Source organism: Cyclopterus lumpus, chromosome 2 (genome assembly GCF_009769545.1).
Source record: "Cyclopterus lumpus isolate fCycLum1 chromosome 2, fCycLum1.pri, whole genome shotgun sequence".
In the NCBI taxonomy this organism is placed as follows: domain Eukaryota; kingdom Metazoa; phylum Chordata; class Actinopteri; order Perciformes; family Cyclopteridae; genus Cyclopterus; species Cyclopterus lumpus.
Genome location: NC_046967.1, coordinates 3,498,956 through 3,522,089, shown reverse-complemented (window position 1 = coordinate 3,522,089; position 23,134 = coordinate 3,498,956). Strand labels below are relative to the sequence as shown.

The 23,134-nt window shown below is 44.5% G+C and overlaps 1 protein-coding gene across 1 annotated transcript; it reads right to left on the bottom strand.

The window, feature by feature from the left end:
- Positions 1–310: 310 nt before the first annotated feature.
- On the bottom strand, positions 311–12,588 carry mxra5a (matrix-remodelling associated 5a). The gene is made up of 9 exons (XM_034556023.1): positions 12,404–12,588; positions 12,093–12,222; positions 10,980–11,370; positions 7,547–9,037; positions 7,377–7,492; positions 4,982–5,135; positions 3,417–4,335; positions 2,974–3,300; positions 311–1,901 (listed from the first exon to the last, which is right to left on the bottom strand). Exons 1-9 carry the CDS (start codon positions 12,586–12,588, stop codon positions 311–313), a joined length of 5,304 nt encoding a protein of 1,767 aa, XP_034411914.1.
- Between the last annotated feature and the right edge of the window lie 10,546 nt (positions 12,589–23,134).

Sequence of the window (23,134 nt, the reverse complement as noted above, 5' to 3'; positions counted from 1 at the left end):
GGCAAACTGGCGTTATTGTACTCTGCTTCCTCACGTGATTAGCATATCTTTAGCAAATATTGCTCAACATTGGAGGTCCTTGATAGTTCCCAGTGATGTGGATTATACAAAAAATTATGTATATAGTAAAGAGTGGTGCGGCAAAATACCATCAACTGTTTGCCTCTAAACATCACAACTGCAGGTTTGAATCAACTCGATATTTCAGCAGTTTTTACAACATTATGATCATCAAAAACATTAGCTGCTTTCATCTTGGCAGTTGAATGGGCATACAGTATGTCGTTTGACCATTGTGAAGTGAAATTCTTCAAAACACTTGGAGAATGGTAGCTTTAGAGTCTATGCCTATTGCATTCCTAGCTGTGCATCGATAGACGCCAGCATCTCTTTGTGTCGGGTTCTGGATGATGAGGGAACCTTGTGGATGGAGGTACTTGTTCCCAAAAAGGCGTGGTTGCGCACTGACAGCCAAGCGGGTTTTATCAGGTGTTTCCCATGCTACCTCCACTCTTGGGATCCCAGTTGCTACACAGTTTAACTGAACAGCAACTCCATGTTTAGCATAAGTCACAGAGGGAGGGCCGTTGGTAATTCGAGGGGGGTATGCAATCACAATTACTGATGCAGAAAGCTGAGAGCTGCCGTACTCGTTTGCCGATCTGCACACGTAGGAACCCCGATCATAAACTGATACTTGTTGGATGGCAAGTGTCCCATTAGGTAGTACAGCATATCGACCAGCTCTCTGTGGCCTGTTGAGGACCACCCCACTGGGTATTGTCCATGTTAGTCTGAGAGGTTCGCCACTGCTTAGACAATGAAGCAAAAGTCTTTCCCCATTGACAACACTGACAGGAGAGTTATATCTGTTGTTCATCTCTGGCTTTCTCCCAGGGGACAATGTGATGGTACGCTCCACAAGCCCTCGAGAATTACGCCCCAGACAGCGATACATACCAGTTTCAGCAACAGATGGGTTGCTGATGATCAAAGAGCCATCGGGCTTGTGGAAAAACTTTAAAAACCGAACACCGCTATGCAATGGTGTGCCGTTGGGTAAGATCCAAGTAAGCTGAGGAAGTTTTGAGCCCTCAAAAGAGCAATTCAAAATCATTGTATTCCCCACCGTCAGTGAAAGGCTATCTGGTTTGGAACCTCTAATTTGTGGATTCTCAACAGCTTCTTTCACATCCAAGTTGACCACCAGCTTGACCTCTCCTCCTTCATTACGAGCGATACAAGCCAGCTGCCCCGAATCTGTCCTCTTGGCTGACCGGATTTCCAATGTACCATTTTGGTGTACTGTCATTCTGTTGCTGTAGTATGGTGCAGGTAGTATCACATTTCCTGGTAGTACCCACATGATGCGAGGGGTGGGAGTTCCTTTTGCCACACAGTCCACCAGCTTCCGCTGATCCTGGACTGCGGCCACCTTGATGGTGTTGGCAGTTCCTCTTATACCGTTGATCATTGGAGATGTTACTAAGACCTCAAGCTTAATTACTTTATGGTCTTGTCCTGCATTGCTCCTCGACATGCAGGTGTAGTTACCTCCATCAAAGCGCTGGACCTTTTGAACCACCAATGTCCCATCATCTAGGACCTGGTATTTGTCTAATGCAGGGGTGATCACTCTATTTGTAGGGGATATCCATGTGATGGTTGGCATTGGCACCCCTTTGGCATTGCATCTCAGTGTGACTGTCTCACCATAGAAAACCCTGACAGACTTTTGGTCTTTATCCTGGATTAGTGGTGGGGAATTTGCAACCTTGACTTTGACTCTAACCTTCATCTCATCCTTGCCAAGTTGGTTCTCAGCGTAGCAGGTGTAATCACCTTCTTCTGGCATGCCGACATGGTTGAAGTACAGCGTTCCATTGTCAAACACCACATACCTACATACAATTGAGAGAGGGAAGGCGGGAAGGGAGAAACAGATTTTTACACTTTGATGACTGTACATCAGTTGAGATTTAAATACATTCATGTTCATTTATTACAAAATATATGAATTAATGCAATTATAAAGATTTGGACATCACACATTGTAACTTTTTTCATATATAGCACTTTCTTACTGAAGAAATGCTCAGCACAAATAAATTACATAATTCCTTTGTCAAGTACAGTATATCCACATGCATGAAAGCTGGTATTAAATGTCTTTGCATATTGTACCATGAACACAGGTTCTGTATTTATTTCCAAGGCTTTTTTGAGACAGAGGTACTATTTGATACTCTGTAAGCCTTTGTTCTGTGTTCAGTCAGCTATTATGTGTCAGAAAGAAAAAGTGTTTGGTTGCCCAGCCTTGATAGACAGAAAATAAGTATTTACAGTATCATGGCAGGAAACAATGAATACAATTGAAATATAAAGGGTTTTTGTATTGCAGCAGCATATGCTAAAATTGGTTCTTGAAGTAAAGTGTAAAGAGTCATCAATCTTCAGGCGGTGAGCTGCCACAGTAGTCAGGGACTATTTTCCAATCAATTATATGGACATTATGTTTCTCTGTTATGCTCCTTTTTTTTCCCCATTCAACTTTTCTGGTAAAGTTTTTCCTAAATTAAAGTGAGGGCCGAAGGCCATGAGATTTGATAAGCTGTACAGATTGGAAAGCACCTTGCAGCAAATTTGAGAGTTGAGTTATTTAACTTAATGAATTGACTTTAATTATATAATTTAAGAGAGCAGGTTAAACTAACAGAAATCTACATTGCATCTAATCTGTTTATTCTTAGTTGGACTATACTTTATGAACATATGGATGTGATAAGCAACTAATTCATAACTTCTGGAACATCCTTTTTCTTTTCATAAAGCCTTTTTATTCATTCATTCATGTCACCAAAACCACAACTTCTTAGCGATTCTTTACGTTGATTTAGCCCCTCTGAATGAACCAATGGAAGTATATTTTAGAAGTGAAAGTTAATTCTAAGACTCATTATGAGCAGCTCATACCTGCGACTGCGTCCCCCGCTGACAATACCACTTTGTTTGACGGGGTTGACCATGCTGCCGTCCGGCAGTGCCCAGCTGATCTCAGGGTTGGGGAGACCAGATGCCACACAGTCCACCTTCAGGTCCCCACCGTACACCACTTCCTGATTGGATCTCTGCTGCTTCTGCTCGATCTTGGCCGGTCTGGTCAACACGTCGACCCGCAGCAGAACGTAGTCATCACCCATCTTGTTACGTGCCACACACAGGTAGTCACCGCTGTCCTTGTCGGTCACAGAATAAATGGTGATAGTGCCATTGGGGAACACCTTTATCCTCGGGTCAAAACTTAAAAGATAACAGAGACATGAGCATTTAGAAGACATTCAATTGTTGAAGAAATCCATTTTTTAAAACATTTTATTGCTTAAAATGTTTTATTAATTTGCATGTACATTTGTTACCTGTACTGAGCATCCACAAGCTTTTTAGAGGGTGTCCTCCAGATGATCCGGGGCTCCGGCCCTCCTGTTGCCACGCAGTTGAGCAGCAGCCTCCCCCCATAGATCGCTTCTGTTCTCTGGGGGGACGACAAGGTGATACTGGCCTTGGCAGAGTTCGGATTCCTCCTTGTGCTCAAAATCACTGTTCTCGTGCTGGATGCCACGGCGTTACTTGCTGAACATTTATATCTCCCAGCATTTCCCTGGCCCAATCCCCGTATGTACAGGGTCCCATTGGGAAAGACAATGACGTTGCGTCCAGTAACAAATTGGGAAGCAGTGAGCTGTATGCCATCTGGTGTGATCCAGCTGATGACTGGCTGAGGGGCCCCTGTGGCAGTGCAGTGGATGTAGGCAGGGCTACCCTCTGGGAGAGTAGTGTTCTCATGTTCTGCCTGCTGAATCACAGGTGGCAACACTGAGACATAAAGGCGGACTGATACTGAGTCGGCCCCAGCTGCACTGCTGCCAATGCACTTATAAATCCCTCTGTCTGTGTAAGTGGCCTGGCTGATCTGGAGTGTTCCGTTATGAAAGACGGCCACATGCTGCTGAGGGGCAACACCAAGTGGGGCAGCAGCTACGTGGACATGGTTAGAGAGCACCCATGTGACTCGAGGCGGAGGGTGCCCCTCCACTTTACACTCCATCTTGACTTTGTCACCAAGGCGCACAGTGATGTCTCTGTGCCGAGGCTGGAGGACCCGCGGATGCTGAGACAGGACCACAAGGTTGACCACCAACTTGTCTGTCCCGTACTGGTTCTGGACTGTGCAAAAGTACTGGCCCCCATCCAAGGGCTGTGTGTTTCTGATGATTAATGTACCATTTGGATGGACCTCAAACCTCTGGACTCTGGTGTTCTGAGCAATACTTGCCCCTGTGTGAATGAATAGACAGATTGCAAGAAAGACAGTGTTAAGACATATTATAAATTTAGGATAAATTATTGAATGTAGAAAAGACAATAAACAATATACTGTTGATGAGGGAGATTTTTTTAAATGATAAACATGATCTTTCCCTCACCTTAATTAATCTTATCTTAAACATAGTTTATTTGCCAAAACCACAATCTATGCCTCACCTAAACCATACCAGATACGTTGCACAGATATTGTCAAAATAAATCTCATAAAAAAGTACTAATTACAATGTTCATGATCTAAAGCAAGAGGCAATCTCTGGTGTTGAGAAATTCAGCCTACATGGAAATGCCAAAAACTGCGGTACCTCAAATGGCCACAGAGCTGGCTCGAAAAGCAAGTTAATCCCCATACATAAAATTTGTAATCCCCCATACATAACATTTTTAATAAAGTGGTTTGCAACAAAAAATGAAAAATTGTTGAGTTATCATTCTCCTCCTTATCAATTTTGGAGGTCATGTGTAAACATTGTGTTGTACTGTACATATTGAATACACATCTTCACTGATGATTGTCAAACCATATTGAACAACAATGCACTTTAATCTAATTTGACTTGGTATTATTATTATTGTTAGAAAGTTGAGTCATACATACCACTGGCAACTTTAGTCCATGACAGGAAGGGCATTGGCTCACCCTCGGCCCCACAGGGAAGCTCAGCATCTGTTTCAGCGTCCACAGTGAAAGTCTGGAAATTGCTCTCAGTTATTCTTGGCTTCCCTCTTGGAATAGAGCCTCTTCCAGTTAGCTGTTGTTTTTTGGACACATCCTGGGTGCTTGTTGGAAGTCCCCCTGTGAATGGATCGGTTTGGATTGCAGCATATGTTGGGGCATTGGTCACAGTCGGTTTGCTGGTTAATTTTAGGGCGGGAGAAGTTGGATTTGTACTAATAAATGGCGCCAGCTGGTGGTCAGTTGACTGGGTTGCAGGACGGAGGTCTGATGTTCCCATAGGCTCTGATTTGATGATGGGTTGGGTTTGTTGGTCTTGACCGTGGTTGGCTGGAAAGATGTTGATCCTGGGAGCCTCCTGAGTGGTGGCCCTAAAGGAAGGGCCTATTTTGGTTTCTGTGGAAAATATGTTGGGTAGTGTGACATGTGGCACCACTTTAGATGGTATCACAACATCAGGCCTTGATGAAGTAGCAGAGACCGTTGTAGTTATGGCGACACTTGTAAAAGGAGTCACAGTGTTATTTACTGCGTTTGCAGTTTTGTTAAGATGCCAATCTAACTCAGACTGACTGCTTGTGGCTTTAATTTTACTAAAATTATGATAGGGTCTTTCAGATAGTGTCGGTTTATTTGAGGTAACCTCTTCTGTGTCCAAACCATGCTCAGGAGGCACGCTCAATGTCGTAATTAAGCCACTTGAGGTGTATCCTGAGGTTGTCTTGATTTCATGCTTGATCAAGGAAGCAGCTGAGGCAAATGGGGAAGGCAGCAGTGAAACACGAACGTCAGTCTCTTTCAAAAGCATTCTTTCACCTTTTTCCGTGGGTGTGTATTGATAGTGTGATTCAGTCTGCCCGACATCTGTTAGCACTTGCGTTAGAGTGTTAACATCCCCAGAGTGTGCCATAGCTCCAAGGTCTCCTGTAGCGCTAACCTGTTGTGTGTCCTCTAAGGGTTTAACAGGTGGAAGAGGGCTGCCCGTGAACGTCTGCTGAGTCACTGATGTGAGCATATCCAAGAGCTCGGGAGGAGACGTACTTTCTGAGATTCTCAGGGCTGTTTGAGAGCTTGTCTTTCCGTGATCCACTTCTGGAGATGCTGTTGGAAATGATGGTGCCGCTGATGTGCTTTTGAATAGTGGTTTGGCTGTGGGTTGATGGCTGTCGTTTGTTTCGGAGAGAGAAGTTGTTAGTGAGGACAGTTTTCTGGCTGCCTGACCGTCATGCTCTAAGACTGTGCTTTCTTCATGACTCAGTATGCCTGATGACGCTGCTTGGCTGCCGCTGAATGGAACAGTGGTATTGAAATTGTCTGTTTTGACTTGTAATGGGTCTATTTTTAGATGTGTGGAGGCAATGGTCCTGACTGTTGCTAGGAGAGCGTTTGAAGGTATGGTGGCAATAAATTGGGTAGGTTTAATCAGCTTTTGTTTCCTTTTGTTTGGCTTTCTCCTACGAACCCCAGTCCTTCTCCTGGAGTTAGGTTGTCGAATGCGAGGGGGGAGTCGTCCTTCAGACCCCCTCCTTCTTGTAGTGGTGGGTACTAGTGTAGTTGTTGGAGATACATGTGTGAACATCGCTTGAGATTGCAAATCATCAAGTGTAGATTCCTTTGGATGAGTATGCGACTGCGATGTTGTTGCAGTCACACTAAGATATTTTCCATTTTCCTCTTGGCTTGATTCTGATTCATTTGGGCCGACCGAAGGGATAATTTGACTTCCCCTTAAAGAGAGTTCTTTATTAGAGCTGGCACCAACATTCGGTCGGTCCATATTCTCGCTTCTCTCCGATGCGTTGGATGCATAAGTTTTAACTCCATTAACATCTGTATTTGTGCTTTGGTTTTCTTTTAGAGAAAATGTACTGCTGCTTGCAGTGTTTGTGTTGGCCTGCCAGAAAGTGACATAATGTAGGGGAACAGATGTGGTCTGCTGCGGGAGGAAAAATACACCGTTTGAACTAGTGTGTATATCCAAGTGTGTGTCTTGGGCAGTGTGCTGTGCATCGTATGGAGTCTGTGTTGTGTGTGGCTCTTCTGCAACATGTACGCTGTGTGTGTTCTGACTATTTGATGTCATATCGCGTGTATTATGTGTGGTGTAACTTTCAGATGTCAGGTATGTGCCTTGACCTTCTGTATAATGTTCATTTGTTTTCATTTGTCTATATTGTGTTGGAGTATGTGGTGTTATGAAGTAATCCTGGCCCTGCACTGTCATGCCATCTGAAGATCCCTCAATAGGAACTTGAGTCTGTGTTGCCTTCTCTGTCTGTGTCCTCTCTGTTGTATCCTGAAGCGGAAGTGGTGTTGCGGTATTCTGAGCATTTCGATCCCTAATTTTAGCCAAAATATCAGCCCATTTCTCTGGGTCTATTTTAGTCTTTGACATATTAATCTTCCTCCTGCTCTCAACTGTGTTCTTCCTGTCTTCAACAAGTGGTCCTGTTGGTTTTCGAAGCCCCGGCGGCCTCCGCCACATACTCCTTGATGGATGGACGCCCCTTCTGCCAGGGGCCACACCTCCTAGAATTCTCTTCCTCAAAGGATCCAAGCGACTCATTGGAGCCCCCACCTTAATGACTTCAATGTCCCCTGAGGACTCCTCTTCATTCTCTGTGGGGACTTTAATCTGAGTGTTCACCCCTGACGCTGACTGAGGTCTTGTTGGAAACTTCCTCAAGGGCCTTATGAGCCCTTTTCGCCGGACAAAAGTGATTTTTGTAGCCAGTGTATCCACACCATGTTGATTAATGGCAATGCATTTATAATGACCACTGTCCAATAGCTGAGTCTGTGGGATATGTAGAGTGCCGTTGGAATACACCAAAGCTCTCGAGGAGTTAGCTTTGAAACTAACAATGTTGCTGTTTGGCAGGATCCAGTTAATTTCAGCATCGGGAGAACCAGATGCTGTGCAAGGCAGTGAAATGGGGTTGCCTGCAAATCCCTCAATAGGTGTAATTGAGGTGTCCTCCCCTGGGGGAGGGCTAGAAGATTCATGCACTGTCAGATGGAATGGCATGACAGCAAGGTCTTCATGAACCTTGGCAATACAGTAGTAAATTCCAGTGTCTGCGTGGCTGACAGCTTTAATGACCAGCTGTCCATCACTGGACAGAGACACCCTGTTGTCTGGACTACTGTATGGGGCCTCCACCCTAGAGCCATTTGGCAGCATCCAGTGGATGACTGGTTGGCCAGAACTGTGCACGTTGCAGTACAGTTGACTTGGATTCCCCAGGATAACACTCAACACTGTGCTAGTCGTGTTTATTGACTCAATCATGACCCATGTCCGCCTCTGTCTCCGCACAAGCTCTGTCTCAACTGTCTCTGAGAAGTCTGTGCTCAGGATCAATTTTACCATCTTGGCTGATGATTGAAGTCTGTTCAGCTGAAGGCTTGCAGATGTCTGCATCAGCCATGCCGGCTGGGCCATGATATTAACTTTAACACCTGTGTAGTACTGGGCATCCTTCTCAGAGTCCTGTCTGTATACGTAGACTGGATTCGGCTCATTTCTGAGCATAATCCCCCTTTGTACGTGAGCTGGCACATTACTGTAGTATGCGATAAGCCTCCACAGTTGCTCATACTTTTCTCTATCGACAGGGCATTCAAGATCCACAGACACACTGATGTTGGAGGCCAGCAGGTTGACTTGCTCCCAGTTGATCTTGGTAAGCACTCTTGGCTCGCCAATATCACACTCAAGATCCACCTCATTCCCATGTTCGTCTGACAGGCCCAGAGAGATGTTCCCAAATGGTTCCCTGAAGTCCTCCATGGTCATCACCTCACTCTCGACGTCATCAGGTGGGGAAGTCCTGTGAGGAGAACTGATAATGGGGCTGCTGCAGACCAGGTTCTCTAAAGCCTGAAGCTCTTTCTTGTGAAGGTGCCTAGGAGAGGAGCACATGGGGCACAGCTGGCCACCGGGAAGGGCCCTGTCCTTTTTACATTTCAAGACATCTGAAGACAAAAAACACAAAGCTGTCAAATAAGACCTTGCAGTATTCTTGGATTAACATCTTTCAAGTCACACTTTCCAATCCATACAAAATTTGAGATATGTCCCAATGTCCACCCTTACGGACTGACATACTTTGAGACACGCTCCCGCAAAGCCCTTGAGGGTTTAGTCCCACTGTCAAATTGAATGTTTGAGGGCTCTCTGGCAAGCATGTTGAACCCTTTATGAACCCTTTCCGTAAATCAGTGGCCCAATCCCAATCTCCACCCTTATGGACTCACAGATTTTGAGGCGCACACCTGCAAAGTCCTTGAGGGTTTAGGGCTGTCCCACTGTTAAATTTAATGTTTGAAGGCTCTCTGGCAGACATTTTGAGCCCTTTATGAACCATTTCGAGAAGTTAGCATTATATGCTGACTTTGCCCAAGGGAATTATCCACAATTCATAGCAATGTGACGTTAAACACACAGTCAGCAATGGAAGCATGGAGACTTAAAAAAAAAAGGTAAATAAAGAGGACCGCACATGAGTGTTCAGTCTGGTATATTACATTTACACAACAACATTAACCTTTTAGCCACAAAGGCTATTTGAAAATGTTGGTGTTATAATAAAGGCAACACATGTGGGCTTCTGTTCAGATGTGCACATATTATATATATATATATATATATATATATGTTACTGGTTAAGAGTAAATAAAGATGAAAGACAGCTAAAGTTGAATTTCCAGGTTTGCCTAGAAAAAAAGCACTTTCAGGATGATTATCTCTAAATTATCAGAAACAGCAAAGCACATCAGAGATCATAGCACAATATGTGACCAGTCTCTCTGCAAAGTTTGACTTTGAAAAAGTAAGTAGGCGAAATGGGCATTTGGGCAATTTGAATTTTCTCATGTACCAAACCATATATTTCACTGTTATATTACTTATGGTGTTCAATACATCCAAATATAATAGTCTTTGTTGATTAGAAGACAAATTAATTTTTTCAAAAGAAAAGCCAAAAATAAGCAACATTTGTGACTGTAAGCGCTAAATCGATTCATGTTGCTGTGTTCTTTTGCTCTTATCTCAGAGATGCTTTGGTGCAGAAGGATTTTGAAAATACATTTAGAATCTGTGTGGAGTCCTCTTTCTTTTTGCTATCTGGCTTTTTCTAATAGCCCCGAGCTACGAGTTTCTAGTTCCGGAAACGTGCTGAGTGGGCTGACTCCTGACAAAATGATGATTATGATATTTTCATAATTCTTTCAGATGGTGTTTGAGTTGTGTGGAAATGGCTTACTGAGTCTTGTAGCCCAAGTTCTCTTGTTTAATTTGATGTATAACATCAATATATTTGCTCATGTTTATTGTAAGGTTTTACACAGTCTAACTATGATGTGTAAATCGGGCGCCATGGGGCTCAAAAGGTTAAGGATTAAATATGGAACATAAAAACGCATGAAATCCGAGAAATGCAAGCAGAGACTAGCAGAGTGTGTGTGTGTGTGTGTATATATACATATATATATATATATATATATATATATATATATATATATATATATATATATATATATATATATATACATATACATATACATATATTTTTATTCTTTTTTCCAAACCTGATTATTGTACCATAAGTACCTAAGGAGTGAGCCTTCTTATATATTGTTGTTTTTTCCACTGTATAGCATTTTGGTCAACCTTTATTCTTTTAAATGTTCTATAAATAAAGTAAAGTTGAAAATACTGATATTCCTGAGAAAATGGCATAGAATAAAGACATTTATGACAATTGTTACTAGTCTAATAGGTATATAGTAACAAGTAAAAATGTATCGATTAGCACTTGCCCAATCAGGCAAGTAAAACGGTGTTAAACAGTATTAATGGTGAACTCTGTAAAGAAAGGTCTACAAATTGCATTGCGGAAATAAAAAGTCTGACCTGGAGAAGTTTTATCCCAGTCATAGAGCCACCTCATGTTGCAGTCGCATATCCACGAGTTCCCATGGAGGTACAGGTTCTCCAGCTGTGGCATGGTCGCCAGCAGCCTCGAGGGCAGTGATGTCAGTCTGTTGTCTGACAGATAGAGGTGCCTCAGAGTGGAGACGTGAAAGTGGCCCATCAGGGTGAAGGTGGCGAAGGTGGCTGGGTGCAGCTGCTGAAGCCGATTGCCTTCCAGCTGTAGCAGCCGCAGGGCGGTGAGGCCCTGGAAGGCATCTGGGTGGATGAACTCCAGTTGGTTGTGGTCCAGGTGTAACCTGGCCAAGGCCCAGAGACCATGAAGGGTGTGTCTGTTGATCTCCTTCAGCTTGTTGTAGCTCATCTTCAACATCTAAACCAACGAGGGGAAAGAAAATCATCATTAGTAATGATGACATTATGATCCTCTTTAAACCTCCCACCACCAAGATTCCACATTTCCCTTATGAGGCACGTTATGCTGAACAGATGAGAGATCTTCAACAACACACTTAGATATGTGATGATGAAGCTATATGAACGGCGTACAGTACACCTACATGACACCATTCAGAACTTATATTATAGAAATAACTTATGGGAGTTTAGTGATATAGCAGCAAATGTCTTAGTCAGACATACAAATATTTTCTACTTTTAAAATGAAAAACAAGCCTTAACTGTACCTGGTCAGTCAAGCAGAATGGAACCATAATCAAAGGGCTGGACACACCCTGTTTTAAATGTGGTGATGATAGCACTAACGTTCTGTATTCTATGGTGTTTTTCTGAGGTTTTGACACTCAAACCGGCCATTTGGAGATGTGAGCTGTAAAATACCAATATCTGGTCTAATCAACAGAGCAATAGGACCTGCAGGCTCACATAAAGAAACTGATATCTGAAGTCTTTTTCCCGGGCGCTTCACAGCAGCCCACTGCTCCTTAATAACAAAGGATGCGTACAATGCAGAGAAGAATTTGCCCACGGGGATCAATAAAAGTGTACATTTCTTTTTTTCTTCCTTTACTCAAGGACAGCCACTATTCATTCCCTCACTCCTTCCTTATCTTCATTGTGTGTCAGCCGGTGTACCTGCAGTGAAGTAAGATCCTTGAACGCGCCATGGGGAAGGCTGTGGATGTCGTTCCCATGGACCATCAGAAGCTCCAGCTTCCTCAGACCAGCCAGTGATTTGTCTGTAATCTTATTAATACTGTTGAACCTGAAACACCAGAGTGGGCGGTAAAATAAACATTAAACCCATTCATGAGAAACAATACATGAGTCTGCTATAACGTTAAATCCCTTTCTTTTACTGCATAACGAGTGTAATCCACTCACTGACAGCGTAGCAAAAATAATAGGCATGCCAAGTCAATGCTGAGGATGCAAACAGGACTGACCCCAGATTCATGCGTTCAACGTGTCTGGACACAGCAGCTGGGATGGTGATGAGGGAGCGGAAGGTGCAGTGGAGCTCAGCGGGCTGGGGGCAGGAGCAGGGTCGGGGGCAGGGGACCGCGGCCACAGGGGGCAAGGTCATCAGCACCAGCAGCGTCTGGAGGACCCACAGGGCGGGGGGGTCCATCTTCATTCAAGGGAGGAGCAGCTGGCCGTGTAATAACTACAATAACAATATCTTGTTATCAACACATGAGACAGGTTATTATGATATTATTAAATATCATTAATTATTATTGTTAGTAGTATGTGCTTATTCTTATTCTAATTATTCGTGTTATAATTAGAAAGTATTTTTAGCGTTTTAAAAATACTTGTAACTGTAATAAAACAATCCCAGATGACACTCATAATCTGTCGGGAGGTCCAACTTCTTTTGCTGGCACGCTGATCCGAGTTTGGCCCACGCTTCGTGGGTGACTCTCTGCCTCCATCCGCGCGTGAACGGATGAACTGCAGCGGAACACGCGCACTGCTGCAGCAGCAGCAGCGGTGGCTTCAGCCAAAGTGCTCCCTGAATATGTAATAACTGCAGCTCAAATCATTGTAAGGAAATATGAATGCCTTTACCTCAAAATCTTGATAGCCCATCTCTAGGGAACTCCTCATATTCCATTTCAACGTGGCTGAAGTCCAGAAACCGCACAGTCGAGTTAATACTGGAACTAAAACGGAGGCAATAAGCAACGTTTCTGTTGCACACTGTGTCAATCTGTACAGAGCAGGAGCTGAAAACAGACTTTAATATCAAATCCTTGGGGGGGTTGAGGGGGTGGTTTGGGTCTAGATCCTGCTCTGTGGAACTCCAGTAAGGAATGAGTGAAGGAGCGTGTACCGCGCGCACGGCGGAGACGCAACAGGAGGAGCCAGACGATTTTTCGGGAGGACAGAAGAAGTTGGAGAAAGTTTCAGAGTTATATGATACTGTGATACAGCCAAGCACAGTCTGGTGTAACACGAGGCCTATATTCAGAGAGAAATGTGGAAACAAATGCGACCAAATATGATGCAAAAATGTTAAGTTTCATTTTCGGTGTACTTTTCTTTCAGCTTGATTATGTTCTCAGTTCATGCATAGCTGCTCCATTTGCTCTGCACAATAGGTCAATCATTCAAAACAACAACAACAACAACAACAACACATTTGGTTTTGTGTGCATTCCAGACATAGGAAAGATATATCGAAAATATTCCATTCACAGGAATATTTTGACATAGACATATTTACACGTCGACAATATATAAAACTCAAATCTCTTATTTTATTCCATTTATTGAGGCAATGTACATAGCAACATAAAACATAAATAAAATTTAAAAAATCACACAATCAGGACATTAACAACTCTATGTTAGAAGGCTGCCATCCTCATGAAAACATACACATCTGGGTTGAAATCATTAACCGATCAACCTTCCACCAATCATCTTCATCAGCAATACACTTTACACATTCTGCAAAGTGGGCAACAAGTATTAGCCAATCAGAGGACAATGGTGGGGAACATTTTTTGTTATCAAACTGCCATAAATAACCATCTAACTGGCTGTGAAAGAGGTCAATTGGAATGTGGATGCTTCAACACTCCCAACGTCATTACTCGTGTGCCATTGGTCATCGGTGGCATGCGTGACATAGGTTGCCGCCCCCTGATTTAAATCACTACGCTTCATCTGATATTGATGCACATGTTTTTTTTTTCTTTCCAACAAGTTACATTGATTTAAAGATGTTACATTTATCTTTGCTTCTGTAGAACTGTACTGTGCCATAAATCACCCATGAATGTCAGCCTAAAACGTCTTAACTGCTGTCTCTGACTGTGAAGTGGCGGGGTGTAACTTCAAAGCCCTTTCATTAACCCTGACTCACATATTCGCAGCATGAAGTCTAGACACACATCCAGTGGGGGGGGAAAAGCATGCATAGACAAACAGAGGCCATAAGAACAATGGGCCTCACATCAAAAAGTGAAGTTGACAGGACGGCCTGAGGGAAGGTGTGTGACTGCGTCATCTTGTGGAACAGGAACCTGAATATCTCTCTGACATCAACTCTTATCTTATCCCAACGCTCAGGTAATAGGACTTTACATGTTGCTGAGATTTGGGCTCAGTAACGTTGAATTTCTGCTCGCCCCTTTAGGAACACAAAGTTTGATGCTACTCCTCCTCTCCAGAAACCTCCGTCACCTAAGTGCTGCAGTCCAGAGGCGGCTGAGTCCTGGCTTCGGAGGGAAGTGTTGGTCAAAGGTGACGGAGTGACGGTTAGCGGATGGGCCTCACGCCGCCATCCATCAAGATGTCACCGCCGTCCTGTGGCACACCTGCACCAAAAGCACATGGAAGTCAGGCCACTGCAGCTTTGTGGCCTGCAGCAGCACCGGAGGACAACCTCCATGCATCATCTGAGCACCACGCATCACTTTATTTCAAGAATGAATATTTCATAGAGCCGCTAAAACGATTCGCACCCAGATGTGAAGCTTACAGGCGGCTGTTACTCTGGGGTCGAAGTGGGTCGTCCATTAATCTGATGACCGGCGGATTTCTCTTATTTATCAAAGTCAACAATCTGACATTAACGTACACTTCACACATTACGGCGATGCTGCAAGATTCTTAATAAAATGACAACCGATATGTTTTTGTAGGAGTCGAGATCACAACTCTCACATGATTTTTAGGGAAAGTGTTTATTTTCCTCGAACTAAAACAAATTATTGCTTTTTGCAATATTGCATATCTTGTCTGTGCCCTACAAAGAAACAAAGAAAACATTTGTACTTATATTAAACAACAATTATTGAAATACCAACATGTTAGTGGGGGCGATGGTGGCTCGGTGGTGAGCAGGGCATCGGCGGTTCGATCCCCGGCTCCGCTAGCCCATTTCCTTGTGCAAGACACTTCATCCCAAAATTGTTCCTGCAGGCTGTACGAATGGGTATGAATATCTAGTCATGATGTGCAGATGGCACCTTGCATGGTACCTCCTCCCATCAGTGTGTGAATGGGTGAATGATGACATGTAGTGTTAAAGAGTTTTGAGTGGTTGGAATGCCTCTATGTTAAAAACATATATTTCTATAGATTTCTATCTAAATAGGGACCAAGTATGAGAACATACAGACAAAGATACTCAGGTCCAAACAAAAAATCTCTTTTGCACACTTTAAGGCTCCAAATAAATATAGTTTATTTCTCTTTTTCTCTTTTCAAGGCCACATTTCTCCTCAGGCAAGTGTAAAAAAACAACACAGTGGTACAAATGCTTTCTGGGAATTATAGAATATAGGATCATAAAGTTTGTATAGCACTCGCTAAGTAACCTAAACCAATTGGATGAAATGTCCTTGAAGAAGCATCCCACAGCTGCTTTAAGCCGGGTTCATGCTCGCCGGAGGGTCCCAGGTGTGCAGCGGCGTCAGCCAAAATTGACATCATAATATTTTAGGTGTAAAGCACGAAGGCTCAGCAAGATGTCGCAGCACTTGGTTGTGTATCTGGCGCCACAATAACACAAAAGAAAATAACTGAAAGTAAGAAGTAAAATAAGGAATTAGAGAGGAGACAGGTTCATTCTTTTGAAAGCTTTGAAATCAGGAAACCTTGGAAATTGACATTTGAGTAAATAATTTGTCAGCTGAATATATGTGTTTACTGGATATTAAACCTTTCAACCTTCGTTTTATTATAATACTACATGACTTCTTTCTTTAAATGCGAGGGTTGATGTGGAATGGTCCACCTCATGGCAGAAACGGGTGTTTTATACACAGTGGTTGGTCAGCTGGGCATATGAGAAAGTTTGGACTTCTCTTGTTTCATTCGTTACACATCGACTTCTGTCACTTTTTTACCAGAGTGACAAAATGATCAATGTCTTCCAGGAGGCCTAGAATGTTGTCAAGGGATGCCGCTGCAACTTGTCGGGTAGATATCTTTTTAAAGGTGGACTTATTAGTATGTTTATACTAACAAAGGATCAAATGAGTGTTTGTAATTTGAAAGGGGTCCTTCATAGAGACACACCCACTCTTCTTTAGCCTTGTTCCCTTTCAGCTCATTCTTTTGGTGTCATGACCTAAGGATTCACTGATGGTTCAGCTGTTTTCAGTGCCAGAGCTCTGATGAAGCCACTGTACTCCACCTGCTCAGCAGCAAACAGCCGACAGACGCAGTCAGAGACGAGCTGGTGAACATAGAGGAGCTAACGAGGCAGATATGTCTGCCTCTTTTCTTTGGTGGAGACCAAAAACCGAGCTAAAAGAGAGAGAAAAAAAAAAGTATACCATTGTTTACATTACATTGTGATCACCAAAGTAATTACTCAAATCGGCATCTCGAGGAGGGGTACAAACAAGGCACAGAAGTTCAAAGTTCAAAGAAGAAGTGGGTCTGTAAACTGATGAATGTTTATGAGGTCACACTTTTAAATCTGGGGAGTTCTGCTCATGGGTCTTGCCCTGTTAATTGCGTTCTCAGACCTCAGTTATTACTTTGCTGAAAACGATGTTATCATACGTGATAGAACCAGTGGTCAAAGATGCAAAAGCAGATCATAAGTATTCAGTGTTCAGTATTTTGCAGTCGAGTTTCAGCCGATCGATCCTCATCGCTGGCTGATTGGTGTTGAAGCACAGAAGAGAAGGTGTGGCATCCTAAATGGAACGTGAGGACAACAGTGAATCCTTTTACACAAGCGGCTCCAACTCAAACAACATTATTCTTTCCAGCAGTTCTGTTCCTGGAACTCCTCAGAGTTATTGCCTGAGAAGGAGGAGGAGGCTGGTAATCAGAAAATTAATGTTAAATTGATAGATTACCCCTCACCATTGGTTAGGCTGTTTGGTTCCAAGATATTTCAATATGATTTGGCTTCCAATGACCAGAAAGGCCACATGGCTCACTATGGTATTTACTGTCACTGCCACTTAACTGACTTTTTCTTCTATTGTTTGTAACAAACTGGAAACCTCTCTGTGTGAGAAAGGATTTCATAATGATAATACTTTCTGCTTCAGTCCAACTGTTTTGGTTTGTCCTCAGGTGGACCCAAGCAAAACGAGAATGCAGATGAAACTCTACAGGAGTGTTGCAATAGTTCCATGTGGAGATGGGTATAGAAGAGAAGGGCTGGCTGGAAGAGGTGGAATGGAGAGCGGCTGAGCATGGCAGGCAGAGGAGAGATGGTCTGCAGGCAGGAGGACTCACTTAGGGAACAACAACATGGCCAAAACTCAAAGATGCCGGAGCTAGAGGCCTGAGAGTAGCTCCCACTGAGACTGCAACAACTTGAATTTGAACTATTATTATTTATTTAGGAGATACAGTGTTTAGATCAAGCCCACAATGAGCAAGCAACATTCTGGCGCGTTTTAAACAAATGGGAAACTGGGATAATTTAGTTTTATATTAGATAATGAAGGCTACGGGGAGTCACAACTAAACTGTTTAAAAGAACTACACCATGTAACTTGTGCTGCTTTACAGGAACATTGTTGCTCCTGTAACTTTGTCCTTCACATGAGTTGTCAAGACTCTTGCTTTGAGCTTTTCCTTTAATTTTAATGGCCAAATTCATTACAATTATTCCATAAATCAAATAGTATCTCTTTTGAAATATCTTTCACTGATATGGTTGAAAACACCATATTGACATGCCGGGTGTGAAAGCTGCGCTCGTCGACTCCAGCGAAAAGAAGAAGAGGTTAAAACAGGCTCACCCTGAAGCTCCGCCCCCCATTTGTCTATAGTTAGACAAATAGTGTCAGCATCTTTTAAAGGTTTAATCATGTGTATAATACGCAGTAGTAGATCCAGATGTTTTGGCTTCATTTTAGGGAGCAGTCACAGTCTCCGTAAAACGCTACTCAGATGTTACTGCTTTAACAGGGACTGGCCAGAATATGTTGGTATTTGAGATTTCAGTGTTAATATTATTATGCCAAAGCACAGCAGTATCTAAAAGGTACCTGACTCTGTCAAAATAAAAGCTTTGATGAACTGAGAGTTGAATGACTACTGTGTTACAACTATCACTGGACAATGGACATTTCATTCAATAAGAATGTCATGATGATTATCCCGCTGTCAATCACACAGCAGACCCTGCAGAGCTGATTGACGTATTGAGTGTTTCTGTCACATTGCATCATCCCCGCAGTGGAAGGACTGCTATGACATCTGTACTGAGACTAAAACTGTCCATGTAAATTACAGTTTTGGCAGACAATTGCATATTGTGCATATAAAGATATATTTTTGAGGGATTTTTGCCATCAACAAATTCAAATCTAAAGTATAATTCCAGTACGTTCTTGCCTCGGAATCACAACTCTTAAAAACGCTTTTGTTGGAGAATCAGGACATGATGTGAGTGGAACCATCTCATCAAAACACAATTAGTTCTGCTGAGTTCATCTTTACAACGAGGGATTCCTTCCGTGAGGTTTGGTCTGCAATGAGAGGGTCGTGGACCACAAGAATTTGCTTCAAATGCTGAAAGCACATACAGCCTGAGACCCAATCTATAAAAACGCTGCAGTCGGAAAATTCTGTGAACAGTGAATGTATTTCATCAGCGAAAGAGTTGTCGCTTTAATCAAAGAAAAATGAACCCCGAACGGAGTTTCTATTTCAATTCAATTCAGTTTATTTTGTATAGCCCAATATCACAACATTGCCTCAGTGGGCTTTACAATCTGTAGAATCTATGAGAGAAACACAATCTGTGTTTCTCTCATATCATCTGATGTTGTGGATCGTTTCATGTGTATGACTGAACTATATTCAAGTAATTACTCTGTATTTAGTTTAACAGTGATACATTCAAGCTGCTATCAACATATAATCCCATTATTCTCACATTAGAATAAATGCTGCTATTCAATTAAAAATAGAACTTCCTGATTCTGTTATAGCAAAAGTAGCCTGGATTCCAAAATGGCCCCCAAGCTTTCTGCTTAGGGTTTAAAACTCAACATTAAAATGAGGAATTTGGTATCAGTTCAATCATAATACATGTTCACACAATCACAAGTCCATGCAGAATGTTGCTGGCCAATAAGCTGTACCATTGAAAGTCCTCTAACCTTAACAGAGTAGTCATTGTAAAAGAACCACAATGTTTTGAGCCTTTCCACAGTCCTTTGTGCCTTAACATAACCAAACCTTTGTCGCGTTTTCATTAAGATTTATTCTTCAATAGTGATGTGTAACAGTTTTGGAAGGCAAAAATGGAAATTAATCACTCATAAATGACTTTGCTTATTGAAATTGTAGACATTGAGTGTGGTTTGTTCGGAAGATAAATGATCTCATCAGCGTTCAAAAGCACTGCAGTATTTGTCAGTGACAATATAACTCTGCTCTTATTCTGCTTCAGTTGGCATTGTACGTGTCTGTAAAGCATTGGTACTTTGAATGTTTAAGTTTTAGAACTTGGTCAGAGCAGGTGACGTCGAACAATGAGCCATGCACAGACGAAGTGACATAGCATATCTAATTATTGAAAGTATCGAGTGACAAAGTCCACGAAGGGATGGTGGGTCAAAGACACGGCAAAAGTAAGGGTTTACTTTACTCCAGTAACTTTGTTACGATGTCAGGTCACGTCACGATTTCACGTTGCTAACAATACGTTGTCACGTCACGATGTCACGTCACGATGTCACGTCACGATGTCACGTCACGATGTCACGTCACGATGTCACGTCACGATGTCACGTCACGATGTCACGTCACGATGTCACGTCACGATGTCACATCACGTTGTCACATCACGTTGTCACATCACGTTGTCACATCACGTTGTCACGGTGTCACGTTGCGTTGTCACGTTGTCACGTCGCGTTGTCACGTCGCGATGTCACGTCGCGTTGTCACGTCGCGTTGTCACGTCGCGATGTCACGTCGCGTTGTCACGTCGCGTTGTCACGTCGCGTTGTCACGTCGCGTTGTCACGTCGCGTTGTCACGTCGCGTTGTCACGTCGCGTTGTCACGTCGCGATGTCACGTCGCGATGTCACGTCGCGATGTCACGTCGCGATGTCACGTCGCGTTGTCACGTCGCGTTGTCACGTCGCGTTGTCACGTCGCGTTGTCACGTCGCGATGTCACGTCGCGTTGTCACGTCGCGTTGTCACGTCGCGTTGTCACGTCGCGTTGTCACGTCGCGTTGTCACGTCGCGATGTCACGTCGCGTTGTCACGTCGCGTTGTCACGTCGCGTTGTCACGTCGCGTTGTCACGTCGCGATGTCACGTCGCGTTGTCACGTCGCGTTGTCACGGTGTCACGTTGTCACGGTGTCACGTTGCGTTGTCACGTTGTCACGTTGTCACGTCACGTTGTCACGTCGCGATGTCACGTCGCGATGTCACGTCGCGATGTCACGTCGCGTTGTCACGTCGCGTTGTCACGTCGCGTTGTCACGTCGCGTTGTCACGTCGCGATGTCACGTCGCGTTGTCACGTCGCGTTGTCACGTCGCGTTGTCACGGTGTCACGTTGCGTTGTCACGTTGTCACGTCACGTTGTCACGTCGCGATGTCACGTCGCGATGTCACGTCGCGATGTCACGACGCGTTGTCACGTCGCGTTGTCACGTTGTCACGTCACGTTGTCACGTCGCGATGTCACGTCGCGATGTCACGTCGCGATGTCACGTCGCGTTGTCACGTCGCGTTGTCACGTCGCGTTGTCACGTCGCGTTGTCACGTCGCGATGTCACGTCGCGTTGTCACGTCGCGTTGTCACGTCGCGTTGTCACGGTGTCACGTTGCGTTGTCACGTTGTCACGTCACGTTGTCACGTCGCGATGTCACGTCGCGATGTCACGTCGCGATGTCACGACGCGTTGTCACGTCGCGTTGTCACGTCGCGATGTCACGTCGCGTTGTCACGTCGCGTTGTCACGTCGCGTTGTCACGTCGCGTTGTCACGTCGCGTTGTCACGTCGCGATGTCACGTCACGATGTCACGTCACGATGTCACGTCACGATGTCACGTCACGATGTCACGTCACGATGTCACGTCACGACGTCACGTCACGACGTCACGTCACGTTGTCGTCACGTTGTCGTCACGTTGTCGTCACGTTGTCGTCACGTTGTCGTCACGTTGTCGTCACGTTGTCGTCACGTTGTCGTCACGTTGTCGTCACGTTGTCGTCACGTTGTCGTCACGTTGTCGTCACGTTGTCGCGGTGTCACGTCACGTTGTCACGTCGCGTTGTCACGTCGCGTTGTCACGTCGCGTTGTCACGTCGCGTTGTCACGTCGCGTTGTCACGTCGCGATGTCACGTCGCGTTGTCACGTCGCGATGTCACGTCGCGATGTCACGTCGCGATGTCACGTCGCGTTGTCACGTCGCGTTGTCACGTCGCGTTGTCACGTCGCGATGTCACGTCGCGTTGTCACGTCGCGTTGTCACGTCGCGTTGTCACGTCGCGTTGTCACGTCGCGTTGTCACGTCGCGATGTCACGTCGCGTTGTCACGTCGCGTTGTCACGTCGCGTTGTCACGTCGCGTTGTCACGTCGCGATGTCACGTCGCGTTGTCACGTCGCGTTGTCACGGTGTCACGTAGCGTTGTCACGTTGTCACGTTGTCACGTCACGTTGTCACGTCGCGATGTCACGTCGCGATGTCACGTCGCGATGTCACGTCGCGTTGTCACGTCGCGTTGTCACGTCGCGATGTCACGTCGCGTTGTCACGTCGCGTTGTCACGGTGTCACGTTGCGTTGTCACGTTGTCACGTCACGTTGTCACGTCGCGATGTCACGTCGCGATGTCACGTCGCGATGTCACGACGCGTTGTCACGTCGCGTTGTCACGTCGCGATGTCACGTCGCGTTGTCACGTCGCGTTGTCACGGTGTCACGTTGCGTTGTCACGTTGTCACGTCACGTTGTCACGTCGCGATGTCACGTCGCGATGTCACGTCACGATGTCACGTCACGATGTCACGTCACGATGTCACGTCACGATGTCACGTCACGACGTCACGTCACGTTGTCGTCACGTTGTCGTCACGTTGTCGTCACGTTGTCGTCACGTTGTCGTCACGTTGTCGTCACGTTGTCGTCACGTTGTCGTCACGTTGTCGCGGTGTCACGTCACGTTGTCACGTCACGTTGTCACGTCACGTTGTCACGTCACGTTGTCACGTCACGTTGTCACGTCACGTTGTCACGTCACAATGTCACGTTGTCACGTTGTCACGTTGTCACGTTGTCACGTTGTCACGTTGTCACGTTGTCACGTCACGTTGTCATGTCACGTTGTCACGGTGTCACGTCGCGTTGTCACGTCACGTTGTCACGTCACGTTGTCACGTCACGTTGTCACGTCACGTTGTCACGTCGTCACGTCACGTTGTCACATCGTCACGTCACGTCACGTTGTCACGTCACGATGTCACGTCACGATGTCACGTCACGATGTCACGTCACGATGTCACGATGTCATGTTTTGTGTTAATCCAAACATCATCCTAGCTGCCAGTGTGCAAGTTACACCACCACTATCAGACATGAATCATGTAGTCAGCGTGTGACGAAGAAAGTTTGTTCATTCAAGATACATTTTTTCTATTGCACAAGCATGCTTTGATGGTGATGGCCAAGATATGCATTCATTCCGGTATCTTTATTAGTGATATTATAAG